Below are 14,056 nucleotides of genomic sequence, written 5' to 3' on the forward strand. Positions count from 1 at the left end.
CGAGGTCAGAACAAACAGGCAGGAGGTCACGAACACAACAAGGCATGCAGGACTATGGAACAGAAGAACAAGAGCTGGAGAGAAGGCACAAGGTGCATCAATATGGCGAACAGCAAACGCACACAGTGAGCTTATATAACCCCAGGTGATGAGCTGCACATTAGGAACAGGTGTGCGTGGAAAGCACCAGAACAAAGGCGTGGCCAGAGAGAGAGAGAAATGCCCACCACCAAGAACCCAGGGACAGACAAGAGAAATAGAGACAGACAGACCCAAGCAGAAAAACCCAGCAAGAGAATAAACACAAAAAAAAAACCCAATGAATCCATGAGAATAATAAAACAGACCATATGAAAATAAAACAGACAAACAAGCAAAACCTCAAACCCTGACAGGTACTAGGTTCAGAGGATCATTTGGTAATGTTGAGAGACTTTTTGTCAAACAAACAGGAGACTCAAGAGGTGTACCACCTGCATTGTGAGGGGACATCAGCTACAACATTTGGCCATGTGGCACGCTTATTTAGACATGATCCAGTATGCAGGTGCCTCAGATTTGAGGACCCCAGTAACTGGAGAAGGCCAAGGGAATGCCCATATTTCACCTAATTGTGGTGGATAGGTCGCTACTTTCGGCAGGTGTAGATGGACTGGTTGTCTACTTTGGTGGTTGCCATCCAGGACCAACGGTAGCTCCACAGAGTGGCACATACAGTACAGAAACATACAGTACTTCTCAGACCAACCCTTTGCTGCCCATATTGGTCCTTCCATGAAAACAGGGCCCACATTAGTTCATGTTCAGTTTGTGTCTGGAATAAATAAATGGTAAATAAATGGACTGCATTTATATAGTGCTTTTTCATCTGCATCAGATGCTCAAAGTGCGTTACAACAATGCCTCACATTCACCCTGATGTGAGGGTGCTGCCATACAAGGCGCTCACTACACACTGGGAGCAATAGGGGATTAAAGACCATGCCCAAGGATCCTTAATGATTTTCCAGTCAGGCTGGGATTTGAACCAAGGATCTTCTGGTCTCAAGCCCAACGCCTTAACCACTAGACAATCACGTCCCCTAACTAACTGCTATCTCTACTTGACATACAACTTAAATAAATAAACAAACCCTTTGGGCCACATCTGTGAGTAATAATGTAGATATTCACCAGCAAAAATGTAGATGAATACATTTAGTCCATCCTAGTCTGTTTGTGTCTGTGATAACTCAAAAACAATAAAAGTTAGCATCTTGAAACTCACCAGTTAAACAGAACATAATGGCAATGAACTGATTAGTTCAGGGTGAACCAAATCAATCCCCAGAACAACTTTGTTTTGCCTGTGTAATGTCCTACAGAAGTGTCTCTTCAACCACTCACATTAGCTAATGAGCAAAGTAAACTGCGAGGAGAAGGATGCGAACTATGTGTGGAAAAGCAAAACATAATATATGTTATATAGTAACTCTCTAATTACTTTTGAACACAAAAGTAATTGGGGAGTTAAAGAATAAACAGAACATGTGAGCAGGGATGGTATCAAAACTTTTCATTGTTAAGGCAAATTCAAAGCACTGCTCTGAAGTGTTTGGAAACAGAAGTGTTCGGAACATTGCTTGAGAGTATGCATGAAAAAAAAACCCATACAAGACAGCCCAAAGACAACAACAGAGCAGGAAAGGAAAATCAGAATTAAAGGATGGATAGAATGTGTGATTTGTGAATGTGTAAAAACTTTTTTGTTGGTACGGCAAATTAGTGACAACTAACTGGAAATACTGCATCTAAACTCATGTGTCAAACATGTACAGACTCGATTTGAAAAGGAATCATTTGTTTCACAAAAAGTCGTTACAATGGTACCCAGGTATCCTCTTGAGATGATTCAGGAATTTAGAACCACATCACCATCATGGAACACACAATGCTTGTGTGTAAGACAGATGTGGAAATTAACCAATCACAGCTCTTCAATCATATTCACATTTCAGTGTACAAATATTGTTTTCTTAGGCAACAAACACACAGTTTAATCATGCCTTATGGTCTTCCAAACTGTTTATTCAGACCATAGGGGAGAGGGGGCATGCAGTGAACAGCCATGAACAGCTGTAGAGGGCGCCATCCTTCACATCTTCAAATAGAAATGTGTTTTGTTTTTTTAGCTGAACAGTTATTTGTGTCCCATAATTTAAAGACTGAATAACTCATCTGATATTTGTTAGAGAGTTCCTTGTTGCCTGTTTAACTATTTTGACTTGACGGTCTAAAACAATAAAACATTTTTCTTACCATTCTGGTGCCACATCATCTGGAATCCAGACATGGATATAGATAAGTCTGAGCGGAACACCACGGTCAGGGTGGAGCCTGTGGTGCTGTTGGGTGGAGGAGGGGTGTAGCCACAGAATTTACCAATCAGAGGAGCTTGCTCATTAGGCCCATTGTAAAGCTGTGATGGTAAAATTCAGAGACAGTGACACAAGTGTTTAAGACAGTCACACAAGTATTTATGAGGTAGACCAAATAAAACCTTACAACACAATACAAGCAAGGCACCTTGACACTTGCACAAATTTAGCCTTCACACTGCCGCGCAATTCTACATGCCAGTGCCACCCACTAATCACTTCCAGAATTTACAACAGTTGTAGCTTTTTTTCTCTCTTCTCTTCTTCGCTTCTCTCTTTTGTCTCTCGTGCTCTTCATGAGGTGGAGAATGCATTTGGAATACTCTATAAGGTAATTATTTGTAATGTTTATATTGTAATGGCTTGGTAAAACAGATGCTTTTCCATTCATTCTTATATTTGTGAAATTATGATTATGATAGATTTAACATCTTGTCATAATCATTCAGATGAGCTGTGCTGTGATGCAGTGCGCTGGCACACTCAGTGTTTTTAATTGTTTGCGCAATGTTCACATGAAGTTCACATAATTAACGCATGACAGAGATTTTGAACATTTCTTAATTTTCTTTGCGCACTTGCATGAAGCTGCACACAGTTTACAGCGGTTTACAATGAGTTTACTCTCTGGCATGGCAGATTGCGTACCAGTGGATGGATCAAATTGGTGCAAGTGTCAAGGCACCTTAATATATCAAAGGCATTAACATTTGGTATTAAGTTTTCAAGAAACAAATCATTGCATTTCATATATATTTTAATTTAGACTGCATCATCAGAAAAATGTATCCATGCCTGATGAAATTGTGATGCTAAATACGAGAATAGCTTATTCACTCCTACAGCACTGCTGGGTTTTAATATTTCAACACAGTGAGTACCAAGTCCAAAATTAAGTTTGCAACATGCTGTCAAAATCAGGAGTCGCAGGTCACCTCTACATAAACCACAGTGCTGCTGTTGACCTCAGGGTGAGGCAGCGTGGATCAGTGCTGTGAACGTCTGTGTACCTTGACATAGTCGTAGTTACAGTTACTGGAGGAACGCTCCAGCTGGAATGCAGTAAAGGTGTAGTTGATAGTGTTCCCACTGGTAGCTTGGATCGTCCAGCTGCACAGAGAGTTGAATGGGTAGTTGTTTGGAAAGTTCAGTGACTCCAGCATTCCTCTGTACTGGCCTGAGATGAGCACGTCATTGCATTCTGGATACACAAAGCACACACAAAATATAACAATGAAGCAACAATATTCATTAAGGTCATAGACTTGGGTCAATTATTGAAGGGCCAATGGTTATCATTTAAGGCTGCCATAGCTTATTAAATAATAATGTATTTTTTGATATTTAACATTCCAAAGCATCATTAAAATAGTGTGTATGGGCCTTGTCAGACACCCGGTGCAAAGCAGTGCACATCGCACCAAAGCCAAAGAAGAATCTTTATGTCAGATAACTGATCATATCTTGGCTTCAGTCTCCCGTGCGCGTTCTGGCAAACTGTAGCGGAAATAAAGAAATTTAACAATTTAAAAAAAGTCCTTCTACTTGCCACTTTTCCCTGAAAATGCAACTGGTGATGCAACAGTCAAATGTTGCACTATGTATAGCTTTTCCCATCACAACCACAGAAGCTTAATGGCTTGTCACTCTTTGTCACTCAGTTTTTGAGAACTGCCTACTCAAGACAGATTTAGGACACAGTAAACAGACACACACAATGTATCAACCCCTGCAGGCACAGCAACGTTGTATCAACATTGTTCTTTGGCTATATTACAGTTTGATGTCATTCAACATATCAATATCAATGACATTTCAACATTAACAACATAATGTAACAATGTCAGAATATGACATTGACATGATGTTGAAATGTGGCTAGATTCCTCACATGTATTTTGATCTATTTTTAATGTTCTCTCAGAAACCCATGGGAAGTGTATCTATTATTTACTCAAAGCACCAGATGTGTTACTTGTTGATTTTAACATTTATTATCCATCCATCCATTACACTGTGTAACACATTTTTTGTTCCTGGCTTCTAAGTGTTATATTTCAACTGCTTATGTCTAAAGTCTGGAAAAATGACTACATTCAGCACAAACTTTGATTTTATTTTTTTTACGTTCTAGAAAATGCTAAAAGTTTCTTGAAATTTCTAGATAATTCTGGGAACTTCTAAAAAATTCTGGACAGTTCTAGCAGTTCAAGAATATTCTAGAAGACTACTCAGTAGCAGTGAAGGCGAATTGAGAATATTCTTGAAAACAGACAAATTTCAAAATATAATTGTCCTGATCACAGAAGCAAAGTTTCTGTGGAATAACAGCTATTTTCTATTTATTTAAGGCATAACAGGTTAGGAAAACACAATGTGTACCCAGGAACAAAACAAAAATAAAAATGTGTTAAATAGTGTTATCTATACCCACTTACTCCAATTAAGTGTCACCAGGACCTGGAACCTACCCCAGCAGTCATAGGGGGTGAGGCGGCGTACACCCTGGACAGGACACCAGTCTGTCACAGGGCTACACATACAACCCCAATTCCAATGAAGTTGGAATGTTGTGTGAAATGTAAATAAAAACAGAATACATTGATTTGCAAATCCTCTTCAACCTATATTCAACTGAATACACCACAAAGACAAGATATTTAATGTTCAAACTGATAGACTTTTTTAGTGCAAATATTTGCCTGCAACACAGTTCAAAAAAGATGGGACAGGGTAGCAAAAGACTGGGAAAGTTGGTGAATGCTCAAAGAACACCTGTTTGGAACATTCCATGGGTGAACAGGTTAATTGGAAACAGGTGATTGTCATGACTGGGTATAAAAGGAGCATCCCCAAAAGGCGCAGCCAATCACAAGCAAAGATGGGGTGAGGATCACCACTTTGTGAAGAACTGTGTGAAAAAAATAGTCCAACAGTTTAAGAACAATGTTTCTCAATGTTCAATTGCAATGTATTTAGGGATTCCATCATCTACAGTCCATAATATAATCAGAAGATTCCTTCTCTGGGTCCGAGCTCATTTGAAATGGACAAACGCAAAGTCGAAAAGTGTGCTGTGGTCTGATGAGTCCACATTTCAAATTGTTTTTGGAAATCATGGATGTTGTGTCCTCTGGACAAAAGAGGAAAAAGACCATCCAGATTGTTACCAGCGCAAAGTTCAAAAGCCAGCATCTGTGATGGTATGGGGGTGCGTTAGTGCCGATGGCATGAGCAACTTACACATCTGTGATGGCACCATTAATGCTGAAAGGTAAATGCAGGTTTTAGACCAATACATGCTGCCATCCAAGCAACATGTTTTTCAGGGACATCCCTGCTTATTTCAGCAAGACAATGCCAAGCCACATTCTGCACATGTTACAACAGTGTGGCTTCGTAGTAAAAGAGTGCGGGTACTAGACTGGCCTGCCTGCAGTCCAGTCCAATATGTGGCGCATTATGAAGTGCAAAATATGACAATGGAGACCCCGGACTGTTGAACAACTGAAGTCCTACATCAAGCAAGAATAGGAAAGAATTCCACCTACAAAGCTACAAAGTTAGTCTCCTCAGTTCCCAAACGCTTATTGAGTGTTGTTAGAAGGAAAGGTGATGTAACACAGTGGTAAACATACCACTGTCCCAGCTTTTTTGAAACATGTTGCAGGCATCCATTTCAAAATGAGCAAATATTTGTACAAAAACAATAAAGTTTATCAGTTTGAACATTAAATATCTTGTCTTTGTGGTGTATTTAATTGAATATAGGTTGAAGAGGATTTGCAAATCATTGTATTCTGTTTTTATTTACATTTTACACAACGTCCCAACTTCATTGGAATTGAGGTTGTAGACAAACAAACATTCACAGCCACAGACAATTTAAAGTTTCCAGTCCACCTAACCTGCATGTCTTTGGATGTGGGAGGAAGCCGGAGCACCCAGAGGGAACCCAAACAAACACAGGGAGAACATGCAAACTCCACACAGAAAGGCCACGGGTGGGAATCGATTCCATGGCCTTCTTGCTGTGAGGCAACAGTGCTAACCACTAAGCCACCGTGCTGCTGCAGTGACAGCTATGAACTACAAAACCACGAGGTGGCAAAAAAAAAAAAAAAAAAAACTCAGGTGGCGGCGAGACACATAATACCCTCAGATTGAAAATAATATCACAAGAAAATATGACTATGATTCAGCCCACTGATAAAGCAATAAACCTGTTAAGAGGACTGAACTGAGAGCCTGATTTCTGTGTCTGATTTTTTATTTTGGACACCCTTTGCGCAAGATTACAGGCTGCAAGCACATTAGATAGAATATATTTCCTGCTTTAACATCACCTCCACATGAGTAACATCCAATGCAGTTTGTCTGTTGTAGCCAATCAAGTATAGGGTCAAGCACGAGGACACAGAAAATATTCAAGGCTGATGTCATGAGGAGCAGGAGTTGTGTGCGCGTGTTCATACCAGTGGTGTATGATGCGAGGAAGCCTCCGGCGTTGATACTGCTGTCAGTGCGCAGTTTCACATAGAGCTCACTGCCGGATGAGTTGACTGGACTGGGTAGGTCGCTGCCACATAATCGGGCCAGCTGCGCCGCAGTGCTGCTGTCACCATCATACACCTGCACAGTCATTGCACACTGTACTGTCCCATCCAGGATGCAAGATAATTAAATTCGTGACTACATTAGCATGTAGTTAGGAGAACCCAAAAGTACTTCAGCAATTCAATTTTCAAAATGGATCAATCATGACTGTGGGTTTACTGACAAACAGCATCTCAAAATATCAGTACTCAGAGATAGCTCATCACATTTCACCATAGAATGTTAAGAAGTCTTCTTATGTTATAAAAATGATTAAGATAGTACCAAAAACAATAAACTTTGCAAATAATGGCCTGGGGTATTTCTTTATTATGACTTGAATATTCATCCCTTGCAATGTGCACTTCTTTTGCTGGATTCCCTTCAGATGAGGTACAAATGCACCTGCAAGTTTCGTTAAAATTTTGTTAAATTTTTGTTGTGTTATTAATTCCATTCTTATTCAGTAGAAGCCAACATTAGAAACTGAAAGAAACTTATAGTATAACTGAGCAAATTAAAGCCAGTATCTTTCATAACAGAAAATGACAGAAACTTGAGAACTGGAAAAATATCCTGGAAAAACAAAACAAAGTAGGTCTGGGTGTTCATTAGAGCCGGTACGCTTATTAACATGACAGAAAAAAGGGGGAAAATCTGCACACTCCCAAAATCTTTTATTTTATGCTTATTAACATGAACTAGCATGGGGATCCACAGGCTCTAGTTTGGGAAGTGTTTATAAAATAAATAGCTGACATTTTTCAAGGGTGGTAATAAATTACACAATGAGTTGGAATGGCGTGTGAGTCCAAAATTATTTTAGAACCTTTGACCTCAACATTTTTTAGAAGAAGAACTCAACCCTTTAATTCCCTGTTAATTATGTAATTTTTAAATGTTAATTTACCGCGTTAAGGTATTTATACATTTTAGAGTGGCCTTTTATTGTGGCCAGCCTAAGGCACACCTGTGCAATAATCAAGCTGTCTAATTAGCATCTTGATATGGCACACCTGTGAGGTGGGGTGGATTATCTCGGCAAAGGAGAAGTACTCAATAACACATATTTAGACAGATTTGTGAACAATATTTGAGAAAAATATGTCTTTTGCGTATATAGAAAATGTTTTAGATCTTAGATTTAGATCTGAGTGTTGCATTTATATTTTTGTACAATGTATTTTTGGTTCAAGGATGAATGCCATGAAAACAGAAAGTTGATAGGACTAATATTTTTTGGAGAAGGTAGGGATATTAGGTAACAACAGTAAACAATGGGCATTGTCATCACCATTAAGCAGTCCCAAGTAACCAGACAAGCTCTGAACAAAGGAAATATCTCAACCTTGCCAGTTGTAAAACATGACATCTACTAAATAAAATTACTCACAAAACTTTCTCATTTTAATTTCCTGCACTTTCAGTTAAAATCATTATAGAAACACTGCATAATTTATGACCACCCTTGAAAAATGTCAGCTACCTATTTTATAAACACTACCAAATCTAGAGCCGGTGGATCCCCATGGGCAACGCACTAGTTCATTTTAACAAGTCTGGCCTCTTTTGAATGAAATGGTTTAATAATCCCATACGTGAACAAACAAACAAACTGATTTTAAGACCTGGGTGAAGATAAGGATTAGTTTACATTTAATGATTCCATTATCTATCTATAAAGCAAGAAGCATCTGTGTGTCTGTGTATGTGGCTAGCATATCTCTCTGATTGTCAGACTGGCCTCAGCTTTCGGATATGGCTTACACATAACACAATGATGTGCATCCTTTATTATGAAAATTTGGGGAATTAATTTTCAGAACCTTTTTGTTTAACATTAACATTTGTACTTCCAAGATGGCGTGGCTTGCTGATGTTACTGGTAGCAAAGTTAAACAACATCAGATAGTTCATGTTGCTTGCACCATTTCACAATAAAATGTTTAATGCCAGCAGCCCAACAAATACTTTTACTGTGAAATGCATGCTGTCAGTGTTCCTTCCGACTGAGATTAACTTGACAACATTGTAGAGATGGTAGCCAAAATCCAATTTTTGATAATACCAACAAATTTCCCACTATTTGTGCAATGTTTCAGTAAGTACGTAAGCTGAATAAAATCTTATATTTGCTGTGAGTTCAAGTTTAAATAAGCTGTGTTCTGGAGGTTGGGGACTGAGGATTTGCTGTTTCAAATATACTAAATGTTCTGTTTAATTATGTCTGACTCTCTTCCAATAGCTTGTTTAATAGTAATCCTTTTATTTTCATATAATTGATCAAACTGATTTTTTAGAACAATATGAAATAGTATATTCAAATAATAATAATATAATATACCATAAGTAAACCTCTTTATACATCCCACCTTCAAACACAGCCTCATATGACCATCCATGAGAAATCTACTTAAGCTCCCAATTTTGTATAGGAATACAAACTTCCTATGGGCACTGCACTAGTATCAGAAAATACACAAAATAACATTTAAACAGCACAGCAAGGCTAACTAAACTCACTACTTTTTCTTTCTTCCAGCTGAAATGTTTAACTATCTGTCCTTCCTTGCTTTAATATTTTAAATTTACAGGATTTGGATAACAGCACCTCTCACTCTATGAAGGGATATTTTGAGCAGAAATACTTTATTTAATTGAACTGATACAGCATCCAGCCCTCAAATGAACCACTCTCAGACCACATCTTCATGATGGCACAGCACACCGTGTTGTGAAAGGCAGTACTCACAGCCAAATAATCATAGGAGCAGCCAGAGCTGGACTCCAGATGAAACTCAGAGAAGGAGAGGATGAGCTGACTGCCCTGATTCGTCCTGATGGTCCAGTAGCACTCGGCGTTAGGATGGTAGAGCAAAGGGAAATTAGGAGAAGAAAATGCACCAGATGCAGCTGTCAATGTTCCTCCACAGCCTGATAGCACAAATGAACTGTGTCACTCATTAATTATCATGTGAGTTAGGACAACTGATCTTTGAGGACATTAACCTCTAGGTTTCTGTCAAACTGAGACTTCACACCATGTCTGTTGTGGTCCAGAGGATTGGTCTGGAATGTTCCTTGTTTTCTCTCTTCCTTCCTGTGTCTTTCTGCCAGTGGAGCTGATCATCGCCTACATCTGTGCAACACCTGCATCTAATCAGCGACATCCCATTGAACAAGAGGATGCCGCTACGTCTTTCCACATCTGGATTGGTAATGTTGGCCTCAAGAAGTGGTTTCTACACTGTATCGTTATCCTGATCTGTGTTTTCTGTTTGAAGGTCAAATTTAATTTGTGTTTATCTTTTTGTGCAGTCTGCAGCAGCCACCAGCCCCACTGGCCCGCCTGGCTCACCTCGTCCTCCAGTGTCTTCACTTCCTGGTCTCAATCACATCACTATAGAACTATCATCACCTTTAAAATAAAGTTTTTGCTTTTACGTTTGTCTCACTGCATAACTGACTCCTCTCCAGTTCCCAGTGTTACCACAACAATCACATCTAATCTGACTTTTAGCAAAGAATATGTTAAAGATATTTGTAGTTGAGCAAATATGCCACTTTTCTTGTGGTAAAGACACACATGAGGCCTGAAACATGGCAGCTGATAAGAGCTTTGCTGCATTATTCAGCAACGCTCACCCTAACCACATCACATCCATAAACAAGGATGGGTATCATTAAGATTTTAACTACACGACTACTCTTAACGGTACTGTTTATCGGTTCGGTACTTTAATGGCATTCATATTGGTGCTTTTTGGAGAAAAAGAATCAAAAATAACATTAACAATATTTTATTTTCTGTATACTATTTAACAAACAGTCAGGTTCAGTCACACTTTCGATGGTGCTGAGACTGTGCAGTTGTACCACCACATTTTAAAAAAGGTCCAATTTGTTTCAATCCCTTCACATCCAACATACTCTGGATAATCTGTGGGGCACTCGGATGAGCATGAGCTCTGTCAGAATTAGAGAATGTGTATGGCATGAACTTGTTACATCACGTCAGAATTTGAATCTTCTACACTGAGATGTGTGCAGTCTATAGTGGAACATTTGAAATCCAGAATGTATTTCCACAATACAGGGGCATTTTGTGGGGGTGGAAGGTGTTTGCATGGTCGTGGTGGGAAGAAATGCAGAATGTCTTATTTCATTGATTGATCTGACATCAATACAATCACTCACTGACCACTCAAATCTGTTTTATTGGGACTGTAATCTTCACCTGGGGCCTCATGTACAAACATTTGCATGGATTTCCTACTGAGACATAGTGTACGCCAAAACCCAGAAACTGGCGTAAGCACAAAAAATATTCAGATGTATCAATGTATGCGTGCGCATGGATCCAAGCACATTCCTTTTGTACATCCCACTAAATGTGGAATTGAGCATACATGCAGAAGCACCAAACTCCTCCCTGTCCATGCCATATTTAAATATGTAAATATATTCAAATAGGACCTGGGGATTCTCCTCCCTGCCTGGAATGATCATGGTAAGAAAAGGAATTAGAGTGGAGTAAGTGAAGTAAATAAAGTGGAGATACGCAAGGATATTTTATTTGGTACCCTGTCAACCGGAATAAATATGAAGCGGAAGCAGCGCACACACACTGAATGTACACATGCCAAATTGTGATGTCACACAGTAGCAGTGTGTGACATTACAACTATAGACACGCATTTATTGACAAATACTGAACACAGGGAGACAATCGGGGCCTGTTGAGAAGCTCTAGTTTCACCATCAAGAAACAAAAAAAGAATCCACACATGCACAAATGTGCCCGCATTGGTTTCATTTGGTACAATCATGCAAATAAACTATTTACTCATCATGCATGTGAAAGACGGAGGCACGGAATGTGGGGTAACAAGCGGGGGGAGGGGGGTCTAGGGGAGTTATGGTTTGGGTTAGGAGAACAGGATAGGGTTAGAAATAGTAAAAAAAAAAAACGCATCACAGAAATGTCACTCGTTTCATGACAGGAGACTGGGATGAATGAGTTATGCATTGAACCAGGCCACCTAACCACAATGTTAGTTAGATGCATTTGTGCGTCACATATGATTTGAACATTGATGGAATGAAAATGTTCCCTATTAATGAAAACAAATAAATCATGCGATGGCACCGTTATAGCAATATGTGTGCAATCAATAGCTCCAATTACATTAGGGAAACTGGCTCTCACTGCAAATTGCGCTTCATGCTGGATTGTGACGTACGTGGATGACATTCGGATGACTGCGTTCCACACAGCTGGCATGGCTCAGTTCAAGGTTGACTGGCACATTTCTGACAGATCGGCCAATTCACGATGGAATGCCCCTGCTGCCAGGAAGTCCAGCGTGGTCAGCACCCGTGTGGGCTCAGACAACCTCTGCCTCCTCGCCATATTGCGCTCTGGGCCGGCCGCAGTTCTGCGTACCACTCCAGTAACAGTGGCCTTGATGATCGAAATTGGCCAATTCTTATCATTTGCAAGTAAATCCTCACATTCTCTGAAAATACATACCTCGGACTGCACCGTTTGCAAGGCTAACAACACGAGCCTTGTTAATGCCATTTTTCTCATCACTTTGCACATGCTTTTGTATCTACCCATATAACTGCAAACACGTGGGTGTGTTAATTGTTCATCACTGTGTCTCTGATGTGCACATCACTCTGATGATGTCTTGTTTTCACACTATTAACAGTATCCCAGCATCACCTCTATGTGTCAGCAGTGGAACAATAACTGTAGAAATGTGTACGCTAGCCATGATTTTTGTGTGGCGCACCACACATTTCCACTGTCATTTCACTATTGATACATCTGAATGTTTGCGTGGCGATGGACATACGCCACGTTTTTGAAAGCTTTGTACATGAGGCCCCTGGTTTTCCTTTCAGACATCTATCATTGTGAACACTGGACTGTATGTGGTTGCTTCATTGAAACATTTCTGTAAATACATGTTCTGACTCTGTTTTGTTCTTTTGTTTTATTTGTTAGTATGGCCACAGCAGAGAGTCACTCCACAGAGTTTGGACTGCTTGAAGTTTCTTTCTGTGATAAAAAGAATATTTGTGGGAGTTGTTTGTAAAGCATCATCACCAATGTGATTGCCCACAGGGTGGGTAAATTTTAAGCCTTTCTTGTGTGTAACACCTGAAGAAGACTTGTGTTTGATTTGTCAAGAAGGGAAAAAGCTTTACTTACCCGTCTGTGTACCATCCCAGTGTGCACTGAAGCCACGCATTGTGACAGATAAGTCAGAGCGGAACCGGACCCAGAGACGGTTACTATGAGAGACCAAGACTGGGGGCCCCTGACTGGAACAGAATTTACCAATCAAAGGAGATGTCTCATAGCCTCCATCCCTGCAGAACATGAAGTTTGAAATGTTAGTGGTTGTTTTCAATAAATACATATACATTTCTGTGATATAGATTCAAATAAAACACAAACCTACTGCTATAAATAAACTTCTTTTATCTTCAATTAGTTGGATTGTGCCTTATTAAAGAGTTAACCAAATAAACTTTAACTTGGTATTACACCAATTTAGTATGGTGGACTGACAAAGGAAGATCTAATCCTAAAATGGGGCTCACACTTGTAGACTGTTTCATCTGCTTCTCGTGATTTACTTCCTGTGGTGTTAAATATATTATATTAAAATGGAGACGATTATGATTATCAGCAACTCCTAAGCAACAGGCTTCCTGTGAATTCTCAGAGATCCATGGACTCACTGGTGAGTCCACATCAAAGGGTTTTTATATTTCTGGACCACTGATGGCTAAAATAACAATGGGCAATGATTAGCACCAAAACCGAACGTTGATAGGACTAATATTTTTAGAGAAGCTACATATATTAGCAAACAACACTGAACAATGGGCACAGATATTTACATTCTGGACTCACACGCCAACACAGCAGGGGGTGGTAAATCATCTATATGTTAAAAGTGTGACTGCATGATTTTATTTTGTAAGTTCAATGTAATTACATAATATAATTATAAATACATTTA

The 14,056-nt window shown here is 39.5% G+C and overlaps 1 protein-coding gene across 1 annotated transcript in view; it reads right to left on the reverse strand.

The window, feature by feature from the left end:
* Window positions 1-14,056, reverse strand: part of cubn (cubilin (intrinsic factor-cobalamin receptor)) — a 362,295-nt gene that overhangs the window by 182,423 nt on the left and 165,816 nt on the right. The window contains exons 24-28 of the mRNA XM_034169223.1: window positions 13,237-13,397; window positions 9,766-9,947; window positions 6,893-7,049; window positions 3,428-3,618; window positions 2,299-2,458 (exon numbers count right to left, since the gene is read on the reverse strand). Of these exons, the coding sequence (XP_034025114.1) occupies window positions 2,299-2,458; window positions 3,428-3,618; window positions 6,893-7,049; window positions 9,766-9,947; window positions 13,237-13,397 (851 nt within the window). The remainder of the gene's footprint in view (window positions 1-2,298; window positions 2,459-3,427; window positions 3,619-6,892; window positions 7,050-9,765; window positions 9,948-13,236; window positions 13,398-14,056) is intronic.

Source organism: Thalassophryne amazonica, chromosome 1, assembly GCF_902500255.1.
Source record: "Thalassophryne amazonica chromosome 1, fThaAma1.1, whole genome shotgun sequence".
NCBI classification, from domain to species: Eukaryota; Metazoa; Chordata; class Actinopteri; order Batrachoidiformes; family Batrachoididae; genus Thalassophryne; species Thalassophryne amazonica.